The sequence below is a fragment of the Gasterosteus aculeatus genome, unplaced genomic scaffold (genome assembly GCF_964276395.1).
Source record: "Gasterosteus aculeatus unplaced genomic scaffold, fGasAcu3.hap1.1 HAP1_SCAFFOLD_95, whole genome shotgun sequence".
Lineage (NCBI taxonomy): Eukaryota > Metazoa > Chordata > Actinopteri > Perciformes > Gasterosteidae > Gasterosteus > Gasterosteus aculeatus.
In genome coordinates, this window is record NW_027554950.1 from 21277 (window position 1) to 40482 (window position 19206).

Consider the following 19206-nt stretch of genomic DNA (forward strand, 5'->3'; position numbering starts at 1 on the left):
GTTCTCGGTATGTTTAATGTTATCAGCAGCTTGTTCCAGGGTCCATTGAACCTTTTGAGGTTTTTACCTCGGGAAGTGTCGGGATGCTGTGAGGCCAGAGGCATTCCGGGATTTAGGAGGAGTTGTTTAGTTTAGTTCTTAGAACTAAGAAAGAAGGATCCTTTGCTGCACAATTCGACAATTACTTTTGAGATAACGTTTGAGATATTAACGACAACAAAAGAATGGTCTCAACTGAACTGAACTAAACTCAACTGAAATCTTGGGTGACCAAAAATGTGTCACCTTCCATGAAGGGATTGCAGTAACATTTTATTAATATGATTCAAATGAGGACTTTGATTTGATCTTTTGGGGACCATCAGCGGCGTAAACAGGAAGTACTCAGGTCCAATCACTGACTCCATAATGGCTCCCTGTGGCATTCTGGGTAACGTGGTCGAGGTCTCTCCTTTTTGCTAGCTGCTCTGCTAAGTGGACGTGAAGCTTCAAGGCAGCAGGTGTTTCTAACCACGCAGGCTGCAGGTGGCATGTCACATAACCAGTGGGAGCACTGGGAGGAATGCTTTGGCACTGGGAGCACTGGGAGCACTGGGTGCGGCCACAGGGAGGGGGGGTGTAAACCTCTGGACAACCAGACAGGAGTGCTTATGGGCGGGAAGCTATTATCCTATAAACAGGAAGCTATTATCTCATAGACAGGAAGCTACCCTCCCAGCCTCAGTGTGGTTGTGGTGTCTCCACCCCACAGTGGGAAGACTGGGCCTCTTTCAATGATCTTATATAATCATTCAAAACTAGCTGAGAAAAAATCAAAACATCTGATTGTTAAATCGTGTAGTTAATGATACTTTCCAAACCCAATGAAATACTTTTGATTCTTAAAACTATGTTCCTCTAAAGGTAGAAGTTTATTTTGAAAAGACTGTAACCAGCTGGTGTAAGAAGAATCCCGGCACTTCCTCTTCAGATGAGGACTGTTGATTGAGGACACGTTTGTTTTATTTCCACTCGCTCCAACACAAGCTTTTCATAACAATTGTTCACTTTTGGTTTCAGAAGAGGACGGGCCTTTATAAAACCTTTAAACTACAGAAGTAAATCTGTCCTGTGTGTGTGTGTGTGTGTGTGTGTGTGTGTGTGTGTGTGTGTGGGTTTGTGTGTCTGGCTGCAGCAGACTGAGGGGGAAAAGGACACACTTCACCGCCTAAAGGACTCACTCATCAGTGTGTGTGTGTTTGTGTGTATGAGACTGCTTAGTGATTGGAAATGGTGCGAGTCCAGTCGATTCCACACACACACACACACACACACACACACTCACACGCTCCTGGTTGTCATGGTTACTGAGCGGCAGCAGCAGGAGGAGGAGGAGGCCTCTTTGTCGGCTGTGATCCTTCCGCCTGTTGTTCCCTAACGCGTTTAGGAGTTGAAAGTCCGAAACCAACATGTCACGCTAGCCGATCCTCTTCCTCTTCCTCCTCCTCCTCTTCCTCCACCTCCTCCTCCTCAGACGCTCTGCTGCTTTGTTTTTAGCACACATGCTAATGTGGCAGCCATGTTGGCAGCAGTGAGCATTATAACCACGATCCTGTTTTACAGACCAAAGGTTACAATAAAATTAAACTTCTATTTATTCAGTCAATATTATTGTTTATGCTTGTGTGTGATTATTTTGGTTTGCATCAATTTTTGGAATGTATGAAGATTCACATGGAATAAACAGAAACATTTGCCTTCCCTCGAACTGGGAGTCGCAGTGTGAGCCAGTGAAACCAGTCAGTTCATCTGGTCCGACAGGGGGATAGGAACCGAAACCCTGCCAGATTTTTGTTCCTACCGTCTCTTTGTCCCTGTTCCTATTGGATGTGACAGCTGATATTGAGCATGTGAAGATATGTGAGCGCTGCCAAAATGAACAGTATGAATGTGTGTGTGTGTGTGCGCGCGTTTGTGTGTTTGTGAGAGACCATGGTAATGACTCTGCGACACACAACAGATACACACACACACACACACACACACAGACAAACAACAGTATTGACTAAAGGCTCAAATAAACACAAAGCCACTCCACATATCGACCGAAACAAGAGCTCAGTATGTATAGAACACACACACACACACACACACACTCACACACACACACACACTCTAAGATGAAGTCATGATGTTAGACGATACTGTTTGGGTTTGAACTGAGGTTACTCTGTGTGTGTGTGTGTGTGTGAGGCTACTTTCAGACGAATATGATTTGTTCTTGTCCTTTAGTCCAACAGGGGCACCAAAGTCAAAACTTAACCCTAGTTTATGCTTCTGCGTTTTCAGAGAGCAAGACCCCCTTGCTTGTCTCCTGCGTGTCTCCTGCGTGTCTCTTGCGTGTCTCTTGCGTGTCTCTTGCGTGCCTATAACACCTCCTTGCGTCCTTGCATGCGTCAACCCATTTTTCTAGGCTTGCGTTGAAAGCAACACAAGGCTGCGATTGGTCTGCTAACTACATCCTTTACGGAGTCTCACATTTCCGTTTTCATAGCACAATACCGCCATTATTAAAACGAACAATGTTCACGAGAGAACGGATCAGATTGAAAAAGTTTTGTCGGAAGAAATGAAATGAAATTGCTCTGCAACACACGCAAGACTTTTAGAACCATGAATTGAAACGAGTGCGTCGACGCAACGACGCAGACGCATGCGCCGGCCTTTAAGAAGGTTCCTTTTAGTAGCTTAGACTGGAAGTGACCAGATTTGGACTGAGGAGGAAGGGGGACGTTGAGTGAGACGTTGAGCTTCCCCTGCTTCATGTTCTGTTTGACTTTGACTTTAATTGGATCGTAATTTACTAAATAAACATAATGCTGTATTGAAATCCCCTGAAACAAGAGACTGAAACCATAAACGCGTGCTCACAATGTTTGCTAAGGGGATTAAACCGGAGAGTAGTCATTGTCTCATAGACCTCTATAGGACCAGAGGAGTCGCCCCCTGGTGGACAGTGGAGAGAATGCAGCGTGAACACATGAAGCTTTGACTTCACTCAGCAGAACGAATGTTGCTGCCAGAACAAAGTTGTGGAAAAATTCATCCACTGCTAGAAAAACAGGGGTTACTCTGGGCAAAAACTAAGTGCCGCGAGACTAAACCTTGACGCACAAATGTCTTGATTATCAGAGGACCCAGAACAAAATGTGCCTCTGTGTGGGAGAGCACAGCTGTCGTCTAAGCAATGCTGACTAAGGCGAAACATTATTCTTAAGAATGTATAAGTTTTGCCAACATCTACACGTATCTCCCGTTTCACAGCACTCTTAAACCAGGTGGTTTTTGTTCAGCCTCCCACAGAGAGGCGTCCCGCGTGAGGGTTCACCTGCCACCTCAACGAGAGCCGACTGGATCTGTTTAGTCTGAAAGCAGCTTTCTGCTCCTTTGTGTCGGCTCTCTTCACTTTCGCTTTTTGTTCTCTTTTGTTCTGCGCACGTTTTTCTCCGCTGACGGTGGTTCAGTCCGTCCGGTTCGAATGCTAATGTCCCCACCGGTCCTCCGATCTGTGAGAATTAATGCGACAAAGAGAGGACAGCGCTTTGTTTTGTTTGTCCCACGGAACTTTGGCTCTGACGCACAGTTTACCTACTGCTCGCCTCTTTTCTGTCAATCTATGTGCTATTTTCTGTTCTTTCATGCTCCTTATCTCGCCAGCAGATTATTTTGGGATGTTTTTCAGAGATGCAGAGTCTTGGCGCCAAGTTTTTTTTTTTTTTTTTTACAGAAGGTTAACCAAGGACGAAGAGAGAGTGTTGCATAATAAATCATTGTGAACAGCAGAGGACGGCCGCAGGACGGTCGTGAAAAATCACACGCTCAAAAGCAAACTCTCTCCTCTCAGAGATTCCCCATCAGCCTTGGAGGCTTCTGGGATACCAGCCTGAACCCTGCGGTCACCACAGCCCGAACCCAGGCAGCACAACACATGTATTAACGGCAGAGAAGTCACATTAATCTTTTATTATTATTATTACAGGTTATTTAGCTGATGCTTTTATCCCAAAGCGACTAACATTGCATTTTTAACCCATGGCTTTTTACATTTTTGCCCGGGGAGCCATTAGGGGTTAGGTGTCTTGCTCAGGGACACTGCGACATGGGACATGGAGCAGCCGGGCTCGAACCTGTCATCAACTTGAGCTCGCTGAACAAACAGCTGATCTGGGACCAGTGGGGAATGAACTGTTTCCCAGTTTTTCTCTGACTTAAACCCACACACATGCTGGGGGGGGTAATTTACTTCCTGTTTAACTGCCAGACTGAAACCACCTGGTTATTGTCTAACCAGCTGTTTGTTCTCCAGTCATCTACTGGCAAAGCACAAAAGCAGAAGCGGAGGTTCACAGAGTCACTCTTTTATTTATTTATTGCTCTATTTTGAATTATTGTTCTCAGAGTGTAAATGTTTTTGACTCTTTGTCATCAATTTAAACCAAACAAAGGACTCGAACCCGAAGATTAAGCATCAGTTGGTTTTCTCCTGCTGTGAGGAGTGCGTGTTGTACGAGGGGATCTTCTTTTGGGCTCTTGGGGGAGAAGGAGGCCGTCTGAGGTTCAGAGGTTCGGAGCGACTTATTAACCTGCAGAGGGAAACACGTGTGGAATAGTGTTTCCTTGCTCTGTGGTTCAGGTCCGGTCAAAGTGATCAGCGACTGTGCCAAAGGTTATATTTTATGCTCAATATCATATTTCTGGAACAAAAGCTAATACAAAGATATCATAAAATAGATCGCCTTCTGATTTATTAATAACAAACACTGACTGATTCTCTGCATTTAAGTTATTTATTGAAACCTAACTCAGTAGTCAAATGCAAACAAATGAGGAGTATCTTTTATCCCTTATATGTACAACGTATGAGTAAAATCTGTGATTGTTTTCACATATAAGTATAACGTAGACAGGGCAGTACTACATTCATAGTATTATGCCAACATTGCTTTCATTGACTGAGATAAAGAACTGTGAGTGCCTGATGATGATAACTGTTGCCACAATCAATCAATCAATCAACCAAAATCTGGCTAATATTCAAAACTGTGAGACTAAAGGTCTCATTTACACCTCAAAGAACATCCTGTTTCCTATGAGCCGAAAATCATGAAGGACATCAACAGTGAGTCATCCTGTACAAGTGTGTGTGTGTGTGTGTGTGTGTGTGTGTGTGTGTGTGTGTGTGTGTGTGTGTGTTTGTTACACAGATAAACAGAGAGAGAGAGGGAGAGAGAGAGAGAGAGAGCATGCTGGGTAATCTCATTACCTGCCTGGTCTCCACCCTGTGATTAGTGACTTATTATATTAGTACAGTAACACACACAGATAGGATGACTCAACCGTGCTACGTTAGAGTGTGTGTGCCTGTGTGTGTGTTTGTGTGTGCGGTATTATAGAGCAGATTACAGTGTATTAGTGTTGTTTATCCGTCTCCATTCAGCTATTGATCTAAGCCAACTTCTCTATGTGTGTCTGAACGCCGGTGACCTCTGACCTCACATGACGGCTTTAGTTTCCGCCCGTTATTCAAGTGAATTAGTGAACACACTCGGACACACGCGTATGACATCATTCTCTCTTGGAGGTCAAAGCGTGAATATTTATATGAAGATTGTAATCCTGTAAAGAGCCTGACTTTCAAACAAGACAATGTTATTATCTCTCTCTCTCTCTCGCTCGCTCGCTCTCTCTCTCTCTCTCTCTCTCTCTCTCTCTCTCTCTCTCTCTCTCACACACAAACACACAAGCTGTTCACTGTGTCTGAAAACATGTATACCCATTTGTGTTTTCGTCTTCCCGTTTTGACCTGAAAGATAAGCCTATAGGCTGCAGAAGTCATTAGACACACACACACACAGACACACACACAGACATGCGCCTTGTGTGATTATGTTGGTGTTGTGTTGTTTTCAGCAGTTGGAGTTGCAGCACAGACAAGGACCAGTTTACCATCAGTCTGCAGGAAGGAGATTATTTCATCAATGCAGATAAATAACTGGGCAGCAGCATCATTAAAAACTCGTCTGTGTGTGTGTGTGTGTGTGTGTGTGTGTGTGTGTGTGTGCATGCTCAGAAACTCACTTCAGTTATCAGCCAAACAGAGTAGAGGATCTCGACCACTACCGATCCAGACGGGTCTCATCCAGCGGTTCTCTCTACTTTTAACGAGCGGTTCGGGTTTCACTGCAACAAAAAGCTCCAAAATTCAAACCAGTAAATAAAACAAATGGAACATGCAGCTAAATAGGAGAATTGACAGAACATTGAAAGCATAATATTAAAATACTTTTTAGCACTCATACTCAGAATTCAAGCCAAAATAATGTGCAAAAGGTGAGGCCTTCATGGACTTAATATTCCTGGGATTTATGTCTTGGGACCTTTAATTATGGTTAAAGAAATTTCTGTGCTTCCATGTCTGGAAGGAAATAAAACCAAAAGTTTAATAACATTGAAATGAAAAGTACACTACATGAAAAAAATGAAGTGAAAATGGCCTTAATTTGGTTCTTCATAGTCTACTTGAATATATATTCTATATATATCCCGTGGGCCTTTCTTTAATGTAGGAAATTAATCTTTATCTTCTTATACAGTATTCGCGCTGAATAACACAAAGAATAAAGCTTATTGTTTATTCCCTGGGACGGACTCCACGCCGTCTCTTATTTAAAGCAGCGGTGATGTGAGAGTTTATTCATCTGAATAACCGGGGATTACAGCAGATTTACTTTCACACAGCATTAACCCGGAGAGGGATGATGGAAGGATGATGGGTGCTGTTTGCTGCTTTTAGATCAAAGGATTAAGCTTTTTATTTTCATGTTTTCACTCAGATTACGTATATATATTTTCCCCCATACTTGTCTGTTCCCATAAACTCTCTCGTTAATCCCAAGGAGCTGGATTCTGTCTCTTCGTTTCCATCTGTCCATGACAGCGATGGCAAATCAGAAAAAACATGCTCATATTTAAATGTCTGTCTTCTGGTATTTAAATGTAATCAATCAGAACGGTCCGGTATTAAAATTGAGAAATTCATAAAAAAATGAGACACAAGACGATACGAAAACATGTCCCGTTATGTGAAGGGAATATTTTGAATCCTGCCTATGGAGCTTCGATCTTTATGAAGGAAGATTCCTTGAAAAAAGCTGTTAAATGTTGTCGATGGAGCTCGATGGCTCAGAGGAAGATGTTCGCTTGTCGATACTTTCAAGTCCACCAGCTGTTAATTGGTGGCCGTTTTTGTATACAAAAAAGTATTCTTACAGTTTTTGAACACCCTGAATGTTTGTTATTTGTAGACATCTCACCGGTTGCGTGCTGGTTTTCGTAACATTTGCCGTTTCCTGTTCTAAAAAAAGCCTCAAAACCCCAGGTAACCCTTCTCCACCTGTCTCCCCTGCAGGAGATGTGGTGGACATCTACCAGCGGGAGTTCCTGGCGCTGAGGGAGCGCCTTCACTCGGCCGAGCAGGAGAACCTGCTGCGCTCCAAGGAGCTGAATCTGGTGCTGGAGGAGATCAAGAGAGCCATCGCTGAGAAACAGGCGCTCAGAGACATCAACCGCACCTGGAGCAGCCTCTCGGGTCAGTATAATCCTGCTACAGCGTGGCGTAATCTGCTTTTATTGTGGTCTAAAAGGGTTTCATATTAACTTGTCCTGAAAAATGGATTATATACACCTAAATATAGCTGTTGCATAAAGCTTTCCTCATGGGACTAATGTAAGACGGACTAAGAGGGCTTGTTGGGTGAAATAAGACATGTCTCAGAAGATACCAAATTGTCTTACCCAATCTAACCTGGTCTAATCTAGTCTACATTGACCTCATGTGGTCTGACCTGAACTAATTTAGTCAAAATGTACCTCTTATGTTCCAACCTGATATAACCTTTTCTAGTCTAAATTTACCTTGCATGGTCTGACTTGATCTAACCTGGTCTGATCTAGTCTACATTGACCTCACGTCGTCAAACCTGATGTAACCTGTCCTTATCTATCTACATTGACCTAACTTGGTCTAACCTGATCTAACCTGGTCTGATCTAGTCTACATTGACCTCACGTCGTCAAACCTGTCCTTATCTAGTCTACATTGACCCAACCTGGTCTAACCTGATTTAACCGGGTCTACTCTAGGCTACATTGACCTCATGTGGTCTAACCTGCTATAACTGGTCTCTTCTTGCCTCACCCGGCCCCTTCTCTTTCCCGTTTATCAGAGGAGACGAGGCTGAAGCTGTGGAATGTGAGCAGCAGTAAAAACGTCCTGCAGCTTCCCTCCATCTTCCACCACCTTCCTCACCTGCTGAACCGGGAGGACAGCCTGCAGCCGGCCGTGCACCTGGGGCAGGGGCGCACCGGGGGTGAGAGGCAACCGCCGGACCAGATTAGATCGATTAACATCTTCACCATATTACTTTAATGCATTAAAAGCGCCTTCCCACTCCTCGCCCCGGAGGCACAATGACACAATCATCAACCCGGCCACAGTGCACCTTCCCTGGGGAGATGACTAACTGCCCCCCCCTCCCCACACTAGATGTACTCCACATTCCATGCAGAGAAAAACAAACAGCTAAAACCAGCCGGGCCGGGGCAAGGTCACCGTGTGTGTCGGGTCGAATTTATTTAACGTTTTTTCTGCTTTGTAGACCATTTTCGGACAAAGCCTGCTGTACACAGAGGGCATAATACAGATAAAACACACAGAACACAAGAGTGTGAGCGCGTGTGTGTGTGCGTGTTTGTGTGCCGCCGTCAAATGTATTCATGAGGCACTCGGAGCAAAACTCGTCTGTCGGACACAAAGTACTTTATGGTGCTGCAAAGAAAAAAAAAACACGAGTGGAAACAGATGAATAAATTAATTTAAACGTATCTGCGTGTGTGTGCGTGTGTGTGTGTGCGTGTGTGTTTGTGTCTGCGTAAAGCTTTGAAACTGATCGGACTGAACACAAAGTGTTTTTTCCTCGGAGCATCAAGCAGAGAAAAAAAGGTTAAAGGAAGACAGAGAGGCTTTTAAATGTTCTTATATCTGTGTGTGTGTGTCTGTGCGTGTGTGTGTGTGTGTGTGTGTGTGTGTGTGTGTGTGTGCAGTCTCCATAGTGATGGGGGTTCCCAGTGTAAAGAGGGAGGTCCACTCCTACCTGACAGACACACTTAGCTCTCTGATGTCAGAGCTCAGTCCGGCCGAGAAAGACGACTGCGTCATCGTCGTCTTCATCGCTGAGGTCAGTGAGTGTGCGTGTGTGTGTCCATGTGTGTCAGTGTGTGTGTGGGTAATTAGCCATCAGTGCGAGCATGTGTGTTGATGCATGCATTATAAAGGTCAGTGGTTTAGATAATGAACCCCGACGCACACACAGGCTGATAATCTCAGTGTTTAGCGTCTGTGCTAACGCTAACCGCTGCAGGGGAGGAAAAAAAATTTGTGTGTGTGCGTTGAATTATTTAAGCTGTGAAATCACTTCAGTGTGAAGAGTTTTCCTGCTCTCATTTACAGCTGTGTGTGTGTGTGTGGGTGTGGGTGTTTGTGTTCGCAGTAACAGTGATAAGGGTCACACACAGTGCAGCAGCTTCTCGTGCGCCGTTATTAGTTTGACGCCTGAAACTTTATTTATCAAGCTGTTCTTTGTTGTCATTAAATCTCAGATCTCACACACTCATACGTATGTTGTTTGTATATTTACCTATATGCTCCGCTCTCTATGTGTTAAAGCTGCATCTTCTCTAGTCTCCACCAGGGGGCGACTCCTGTGGTCTTATAGAAGTCTATGAGAAAATTACTCTACTTTCTTTTGATTTATTCCCTCAGAGAACACTGTAAACTTGGGTTTATGGCCTCAATCTCTAGTTTAAAGTCTTCTTCATTAGAGCATGATGTTCATTTAGTAAATTGTGCTCCATTCAGAGTCAAAAGGCCATAAAGCAGGGTATGCTTTAGGGCGGGGCTACACGCTGATTGACAGGTCTCTACCAGAAAGTATACAAGTCTCTACATCCTCTTCTGTCCAAATATGGTCGCTTCCTGTTCAACAGAAAAATCGTCCAGATGACTCCACTTCAAATGTACAGATTTTATATTATTTATTATATATATCAAAAGTCTGGAACAGTTTGGACACATTTTTTCAATCAATTAAATGAGAAAGTGGGTCCAAACTTTTGACTGGTACTGTATGTTATTCAAACAGAACAGAGACATAATGGTGTCTGCGTTCAGGTTAGCAAAGCGCTGATTTCAGCAAGGGTGCTCGCTTGTAGTGCCCGTTCGTGCTTCATCACATGCTTCTGCCCCTCCTCCATCGGACACGTCGCTCCACTTCCACCGCCTAGAGTCCGTGGCAACAACCCCCCCCCCAACCCAACGCCCCCCTCTGCTCGGAAAACTGTGTCTGATAAAAGATTAAAAAATGGAGGGGGGTATTTCAGACATTACATGCAGCCTGGAGAAAGAAAAAACACAAGGTATCAACGTGACGAATGTAGACATAAATAAAGACAAACTCACTAACATCGGCGAGGAGGGGAACGTAAACTAAATAATCGCTCAGATCACGAGGGGGAAAACTATCTTCCTCTCAACTCTTCATCAAACAAAGTCTGGAGATAAGTATCCCGAATAATACTTTGAATCTAGCAGAATGTTTTTTTTGAAGATTGAATTATGTTCTCAATCTGTTTGTTTTCATGCATTCAAGAAGAATATCCATGCGTTACACACAGCTGAATAAATATATGCAGAGCTTAAAGAAGTAAAAAATAATAAGAGAAATACTAGTGTTGGCACCAAAATGTACTCATGTATGCAGAATATTATATCATAACTTTAATGTGGTTTAAAGGGTGCAGCTAATATGAATGACCTTATATACTGCTGGTAGATTAAACTACAATGATCATCACTAGTTGATAATACCATGTTTTAATATTGTGGTGGAAGATTTTGCACAGACAATCGTTAAGTAAGAATCAAAGGCTCTGAGTCAAGTATGTCTTTTCTCCGTTTATTTCCTTGCAAGGGAAAAAGGGTCACAACAGCTACGTGGTCAGTAGACTGTCAAGAACCTCCTTTTCTTCCCAACACATCGAGGCAGTTCTTATACCTAAACTTAGATATCGGTGGCGTCAACAGAAACCGTTAACCATCTTGTTGAGTATCTACAGCCAGGGTACGGGGAACATCTTATCCATGTGAGACACGTCAGTTCTTTGACCGTGTCCTTGCTCTCCCAACATGCTAAAACAAAGGTGGTCATAGACATAACAAACACTTTGTTCAATCTCTACAGCTATGACGCTGGAAACATCTAATCCAAGTGGGAGACATCAGTTCTTATGTCAGGGCCTTTGTGACCTAAGCACTTGCAACTAATAAACTGGTTATACAAATGAAGCATTTAAAAGGGTCACATATCATTTTCCCATTACATTCCACTCTTTTGATTACATAATAATCACAAACTATGCAATCAATTTAGAATGACTACTCTAAAAATTTAACAGCTGATAATCTGCCACATCAAATATCACAAAACATTGAACATCTGGACATCGCTCACAAAACTTTTCCTGCCACAGAACAAAAACTCCCTAAAAAAACCCTCCGAAATGGGAAAATAGGAAGAAATCTGTTAGGAGAAGATAAAGACTGGAAACCTTCTCACAGGATTTGAGCGTTACACCCCAGATGTCATGTGTACAGTATTGAAATAAAAAAGAAATGAGAACATGTTTAAATCACAATACCAGAACTTGATCCCCTTTCACACAATACAGATATAGAATATTGTGGAAAGGTCATTATATCAATCATATTTACGTTACATACTAATAAATGCAAGAATAAAAGCTGTTTTTGTGAGAATGTTATTTCTCATTGTTTTAGCAAGCTACTGTGAAACAAAAAACATTTAGAACACCAGGAATGCACACAGACAGTGTGTCACTATGTCACTATGCGTATGTGTCGAGGTCGTAAGTGTTCAGCTCGTCAAGGGAGTCCGAGTCACTGTTGGGGTTATTGTCAGAGTCGCGTCTAGGGAACAAGTTTGGTGGTGAGTCATCAGGTGACCCCAGGCTGTACATAGCCATTTGTTTCGCCAGGAGTTGGGCAATCGTATGACGGATCAATGGGATACCGCAAATTACGAATGCGAAGAGAACACAGAGGATAGTAGCTGCTTGTATTAGTGTTCCTTTCCATGAATACCACACCCGTGTGAGCCAATCTGGGGAGGGAGATTTATCTCTTGTCATAGATTCCCGAAGTTTTGTCATGTTTTGTATCGCCTGATGGATTATGCCTTCGTCTTTGTCATTCTCAGGGATAAACGTACAGCAATATTCTCCTACGATAGCACAAACACCTCCTTGGGCAGCGGTCAATTGGTCTAGTACCATGCGGTTCTGCATAATCATTAAACGCATGGCGGTCATTTCCTCGCGAATACCCTTAAGGCCAGCTAGAGTCATGTTTACAAAGCTTTTGAAACGGTAATCAACGGTTTCAAGTCGTAGCGTGTTTTTTCCCACTCCTGTCCATGGATTGCGCATGCGCAGCATGTTTCTTTACATCCGCGAGTCGCGAGTCTTCCATTCCAGCAACAGAGCGCTGCACATTCATTTTTATGTCGGGCAATAGTCCATTCATGAAAGCATTCTTCAGGTGTGATTCCCACGTCCCCAGAGCGTCTCCTAACGCGGCGGGTTGTGGAATGCCACTGTTAAGATTAAACACTGTGAGAAGTCTTTGGTAGTAATCATGGACGGACTCACCCGCTGCCTGCTTGGTATTGTTGATGGGAGTCATATCCACTTTGTCAGGGAACAAAGTCTTTATGCCGTCGTTCAAAGCCGTGAGTGCGTCTCTGTACGGCTTATTTTGATTTGAACTCCATTCAACGTCTGCCGCACTGGTGTCTCCTGCAACCAGCTGGTTGAGCTTCTGGTAGTGAGTCGGACCCACGTGACTCATTAGAACACGTCGAATTTCAGCAAAGTTGGGCAGGAATTGCTTACAGAAGTCCATGAATGCTTCAGCAAACAGTCTTCCCGAGTGCTGTATCGGCGGGAGATGAGCCATTGCAGCTCTAATGTCCGTATCAGTCCAAGGAAAACAAGTATGGGACCTGAGTGTCCTGGTACTTGAATCATTGGGGTTTGGAGCACAGATTTTGCATCCGGGGGAACTCCCTCTGGGTCGAAAGAGGGGGAAAAAACATCTGATGTAGATGGTTGCTCTGCAATCAGTTTGTTGATGGCAGAAGTGTCCCCTCCGGTTGCTCCTGGAGAGCGAGAGCGAGTGGGGAGAGCAGCCTGTCTCTTTTCCTCCTCTTCGCCGAGGAGTCGTTCCTGTGCTGCTTTCTCTGCCGCTTCCTTTTCCTCCCTCTGCCGGGTGTAGTGAACTTTGATATGTGCTCCTGCAGACGGAGGTTGCTGGTTCGCAGATGAAGCAGGGTACGGTGGTGGGCATGTGTTGAGGAGAGGGCCGCCAGCCCCCGTGAGACTCGGATACAAGGGAGAAGAAGCACATCGGTCATTTTGTTCAATAACATTTGGATCTGTTTTTTCAACCAATGTGGTTTTTGCGCATGTCAATTCTTTAGCCATTTGTTTCCTTTCTCTACATTCACATTCATCCTCCCACCATTTTAACCATTTACTTTGTTTCTCAATGTCCTCCAAGTCTTTGCCTTTTATCACCCTCTGAGATTTTATACCCTTCTCTTTTCCCTCTAAGCCTGTTCGTAACATGTTCAGTTTTATTCTACTGAAAGAACCATTTGCAGGGAACCCAAAATCTTTTGACCACTCGGGCAAAAACTCTAGAGATTGATCTCCATATTTCCTTCTCATCAGATCCACAATGGGTCCCTCCGGAGAACCCATTTCCTTTTTACCTTTACCGTGTACACCACCCATCTTTCAGGCGTGGTGAAGTATACTTTTTATTACTTAAAATATAGTCGTCACTATAAGTCTTGATTTTCTTTTACGTAGGAAAAATACAAGTTAAAACCCAACCAGAACTATTGGTTAATAAATATAGGTCAAGGGCGCAAATATCTGTTCTCAGACTTCTGTCCGAAAACCCCGATATTGTTCCTGTCTTCCTGTTAGGTCAAGGGCTGAGATTTTGCGACTTCAGTGAACTCTCAAAATCCCTCCTATCTTCCCCTTCGGTCAAGGGTCACAATTGTCAATTGCCCCTGTCTTCCTCTTTGGTCAAGGGTCACAATTATGCGTTTTCAGAGTGTTAGTCTGAATACAATCGTAATACGCACATTGCTCCCTGTCTTCCTCAGTAAAAAGTTGGATGCTGATGAACCGGAAATACTGTACAATTACTCTTATAATTTTATACACATTTTTCAAATAACCGGATAAAAAGACAAGTTATCATCATTAGAAGCCCAATCAAATAACCGAAATTTGGATTTTCTAAGAAGAGAGAGAAAAAATAATTTAAAAAAAATCCCAAAGTACTAAATACCCGTCTTTGTAATCTGTTATCACCCGTTATAATTCAGGAAGCCCCGTTTGAAAATCAGAATATCAACTTCTTACCCGATTCGTGTGAAAATCTTCCTCATCGGATCGTGTTGAAGCCAATCAGGTCTCTTTTGGTCTGTTGCTGCTTTAGACAAGGAGATGTGTGGGAAAGAAGAGTCCACATTAAAGAGGTGCTGCTGAGAGGGGGTGAGAGAAACGGAAACAGCACATTTAAGTGTGGACCAAAACAATGTCATACATGCAATTTGATCATTCAGATCCTGTAGAAATAATGCATCATATTGCTTATCTGGCCCATGTGACACATGAGCTGTGCAGTGGAGATATGAAGCATCCATGCACTCTGTCTCAGGCTGGACGCGTGATGCTGCCAGGTGGGACAGTTCTGATTGTGGGTCAACCGGAAGCCACCACTGGTACACAAACATTGGATCACATATAACTGTATTTGCCATCTGGTCAATGGCTCTGCATCTCACCACTTGCAACCCTGTAGGAGTGGAGATGAGGCTAATGCCGAAAGAACACATGAGGTCTCTGCCCATTAGATTAATGGGACAGCAAGAGGACAGCAAAAAGGAATGTTTTACTGTGATGTCTGGTTCAGGGTCAGTTGAGTCAGTGTGTGTACTGGTCATAGGTGCCGTAAATCTCTCTACAATAGTCATCCCTGAAGCTCCTTGTGAGAAAACCTGTTTTCCACTAAGTTTCTGACCTGGAAAATACTTTTGTTGTATTACAGAATGTGTAGCCCCCGAATCAACCAAAAACAATAAAAGTTTCCCTTGAATTTGCACCATAGTGGTGGGCATATTTTCAAATGATTTTCCTGAAAACTTTGCATATGTGTGTTTAAGTGAAAGCTTTTGTTGTGTTCTCAATTGCTCTGTGATGTCCACGAGAGCTTGTTGTTGCTCCAGTGTGTGTGTGTGAGTGTGAGTGTGCGTGCACACCTCCTTCATTTAAGTTATCAGATAAATGAGATAGAAGTTAAATAGTTCCCTCCGATATGTAGTATACTAGAAGACCTAGTACCTAGTTACAGAAGTGTAGTTTATTAATCATTAAAAAAAGACGCTGTGAACTCTTAGTCTGCTCCTTGTTAGTGCCGAGCTCTGTGGTAAGCTCCACCCAGCTGGCACCGTCAGGACCTCGAAACAAAGCACACAAACACGCTCCCTGCAGACACACACTCTCCTTGGCTGGTGGAGATTTGTGTGTGTGAGTGTTAGTGTGTGAGAGCGACCTGCACATCCACATGATCGGGTCCCAGCTGGACCCTGATTGGTCGAGAGGAGGGTTCAACTGTGATGTCAGCGATTGCTCATGTTGTTGTTCAAGTGAGAAGAAAAAACGTTCACATGATGTCAGTCCACCACGTGTGTGTGAGTGTGTGTGTGTGTGTGTGTGTGTGTGAGTGTGTGAGTGAGTGTGTGAGTGAGAGAGGGTGTGCGTTGTGTTCCAACACGCTACGGTGATGAAGAACATAAGTTTGGCAACTAGCGCAGAACAGAGAAAACATCCTCGTCTTGTTTCTCGGGGAAACGTGCAGCCAATGAAGGGATCGGGGTGGACAAAATAATAAAAACACCTATTTATTTATCTCAATAGAGATACACTTCTCTTCTTTTCTCTACCGTATTTATACTTTTTACCTTGTTATCAAAGTAGAAGTATGAACACTGTGATGCTCCTGTAGAAAAGAATCATAAAGTGACCAAAATAAAATAAAAAAAGAATATAAATATTTACCGACACATTTCAAAAAGTGACGCCCGGTCGCTGCTCTTCACACTGTGCGTTTTCTTCCAACATCCAATCAAAAAAAATAAACTTCTTCACAGATCTTCTTCACTTATCTTCACAGAAAATCTGGCAACATCCAAAGTAACAGAGTATTTCACCTTCTTTTGCGGAACCATACCAACTGTTTCATTATCTCTTTCACTACATTGAGTTATGTAGTATTCAACAGTGTTCTTGAACCCAGCAAAGTATTTTATTCAGAAAATTCACGTAACAACACGCGTTGCTGGTGTTTTGTAGTAACGGCCTTGGTGTGATGTTAAATATGAATAACCTGAACCTGTTAACTTCCTGTGTGTTGTGTGTCTTCAGGCCGACCAGCAGTACGCCAGCAGTGTAGCAGACAACCTGAAGCGCCTGTAAGTCGTCCACCTGCATGATGGGATGCGGTTTCTCCGGCAACCGGCCCGGGAGGAGACACGGCGTTTGTGTGTTCGTGTGTTTGTGTTTGTGTGTTGTCTCTGATGTCGGCTCGCACCCTGCAGGCTTTTATATCGCGTGTGAACAGCTGTGTGTGCGCCATTGTTTACGGCATGCAATCAAAGTGCAGCATGTTGGAGCATGATTCATTTATCACACACACAAGCGCACGCACGCACGCACACACACACACACACACACACACACGCACACACACTCACTCGCGTGAATGATGTTTTTTATCTTACACTCTAATTCCTTTTTTTCATCCCTTTGTTAAGGTTTCACTCACAGCTCATTTTCCTTCTCTTTTTTTTATTTACCACAACCTGCTCCTACATCCTTATTTCCTTCTCCCTCATCCTTTCTTTTTCCCCTACATCCTACATCCTTATTTCCTTCTCCCGCATCCTTTCTTTTCCCCCTACATCCTCTGTCCTTATTTCCTTCTCCCTCATCCTTGATTTTTTCACTACATCCTACATCCTTATTTCCTTCTCCCTCATCCTTTCTTTTTCCCCTACATCCTACATCCTTATTTCCTTCTCCCGCATCCTTTCTTTTCCCCCTACATCCTACATCTTTATTTCCTTCTCCCGCATCCTTTCTTTTCCCCCTACATCCTACATCCTTATTTCCTTCTCCCTCATCCTTGATTTTTTCACTACATCCTATGTCCTTATTTCCTTCTCCCTCATCCTTGCTTTTTTTCCTGCCTCCAATGATTTTCTTTCCTCCTCTCTCATCCTCCTTTTTATTCCCTATCTCCTTTTTCTCCGTCTTTCCTCCTTTTTCTCTCATTCTCGTTTTCTTGCCTACAACCTTTTCCCTGGTCCCTCTTACCGTCTCTACCGTGTCCCCTTTATCTCCTCTCCTTCCCGTCTTCCTTCTTGCCATCCCTCTCCCCTCTTCTCCTTCTTCTTCTGTCTCTCTTCTCCTTTCACTTGTAGTTGTGATGACCATGAAGTTCGCTTTTGTCTCAGTTTTAATTAACGTTATTGTCCCGGCATTAAGTGCACTGTGTCACACTTTAAATAATATGATACTATACTATATATAAATATATGTAAAATATACATTATGTTTTCTTTATGTCTCAGTTTTCCAGCAGAGATTCAGTCGGGTCTTCTGGAAGTCGTCTCTCCGTCCATCCACTTCTACCCGGACTTCTCTCGACTCCGAGAATCCTTCGGAGACCCAAAGGAGAGAGTCAGGTGTGTGTGTGTGTGTGTGTGTGTGTGTGTGTGTGTGTGTGTTAAACAACTTCCCAGGCGTCGGTCAGCCTGTCATGGAGCTCTGAACGATACTGAACAAGCTAACTGCACACACACACACAAACACACATGAACACACACAGCGAGAAACGAAGACACACAAACTTAAATTGCTCCGCTCCCTTCCTTATCTCCTTGACAGAACCCTCCCTGAAAATAAAACAGTAGGCAGATTGAGGTGACATCATCTTAGTTAATACCCTGTTGCTTCGCCCCTTTGGCCCTGTTTCCGTGGAAACACAGAGAAGTCGGGGGGGGGGGGGAGCGAGGAGTGGGGGAGGGGACACGGGGAGGAGGAAGGAAGGATGCAGGAAGTTAATGTAGGGGAGGATAGATTCAACCTTTTAGGGGCCGTGGAATCCGAAATGTAGGAAGTTGTTATTGATATTGTTGTTGTTGATGTTTGTTGTGATTTTTAACTAGCTGTAGTTACCTCTTTAGGACAGGTGTAAACCAGGTGTGTTTAAACCTCAGCGGGATTATTGACACAATAAGCGTTGGAGGAGCAGGAGCACGACTTCACTTCACACAAAGACGCTTCTTCTCATACATTCTCACGAGTTTAGAGGAAACATCTGGATTTAGATTTGAAATGACATCAGACGTAAAAGGAAGAAATGAAAACAGTAAAAACAAGTGGAAACATTTGTTTGTTGTGCTTTATTTATCTAAAGAATGGAGAAGGTTTAACTGATGCCGCCCCTACTAGTCATTAGAGAGAATGCAGCTTTAACACATTCTTCAGAAGAGTCTTTTATTACTTTTATTCTAAATACTTCCTTCACAGACGGATGTGAATAAGTCAGTTAATGCAATGCAGTTGAATTACCTTTTCAGGACGCTGTGATTTTGAAAAGACTGTAATCACTTTACGAACAAATGTTTTAGCTTCCTCCTCTTCCTCAGGTGGAGGACGAAGCAGAACCTGGACTACTGTTTCCTGATGATGTACGCTCAGTCTAAAGGAACTTACTACGTCCAGGTAGCAAGGAAAGAAACTGTCACTATAAAAGCATTTCTGCTACAGGAAATATTCACAGAAATTAACAAAAAATATTTATTAATGTATGAAATTACAAACAAAAAAATGTATTAAATTAATTCACATTTTTTATTTAGTTATTTAATGGTTCAAATTGGCAAAATA

The 19206-nt window shown here is 43.3% G+C and overlaps 1 protein-coding gene across 1 annotated transcript in view; it reads left to right on the forward strand.

Moving 5' to 3' along the window:
- Positions 1 to 19194, forward strand: part of LOC144395155 (alpha-1,3-mannosyl-glycoprotein 4-beta-N-acetylglucosaminyltransferase B-like) — a 35932-nt gene extending 16738 nt beyond the window's left edge. Inside the window, exons 2-7 of the mRNA XM_078098084.1 lie at positions 7448 to 7627; positions 8265 to 8408; positions 9142 to 9275; positions 16678 to 16724; positions 17886 to 17999; positions 18966 to 19194. Of these exons, the coding sequence (XP_077954210.1) occupies positions 7448 to 7627; positions 8265 to 8408; positions 9142 to 9275; positions 16678 to 16724; positions 17886 to 17999; positions 18966 to 19155 (809 nt within the window). The 3' untranslated portion in view covers positions 19156 to 19194. The remainder of the gene's footprint in view (positions 1 to 7447; positions 7628 to 8264; positions 8409 to 9141; positions 9276 to 16677; positions 16725 to 17885; positions 18000 to 18965) is intronic.
- The last annotated feature ends 12 nt before the right edge of the window (positions 19195 to 19206 follow it).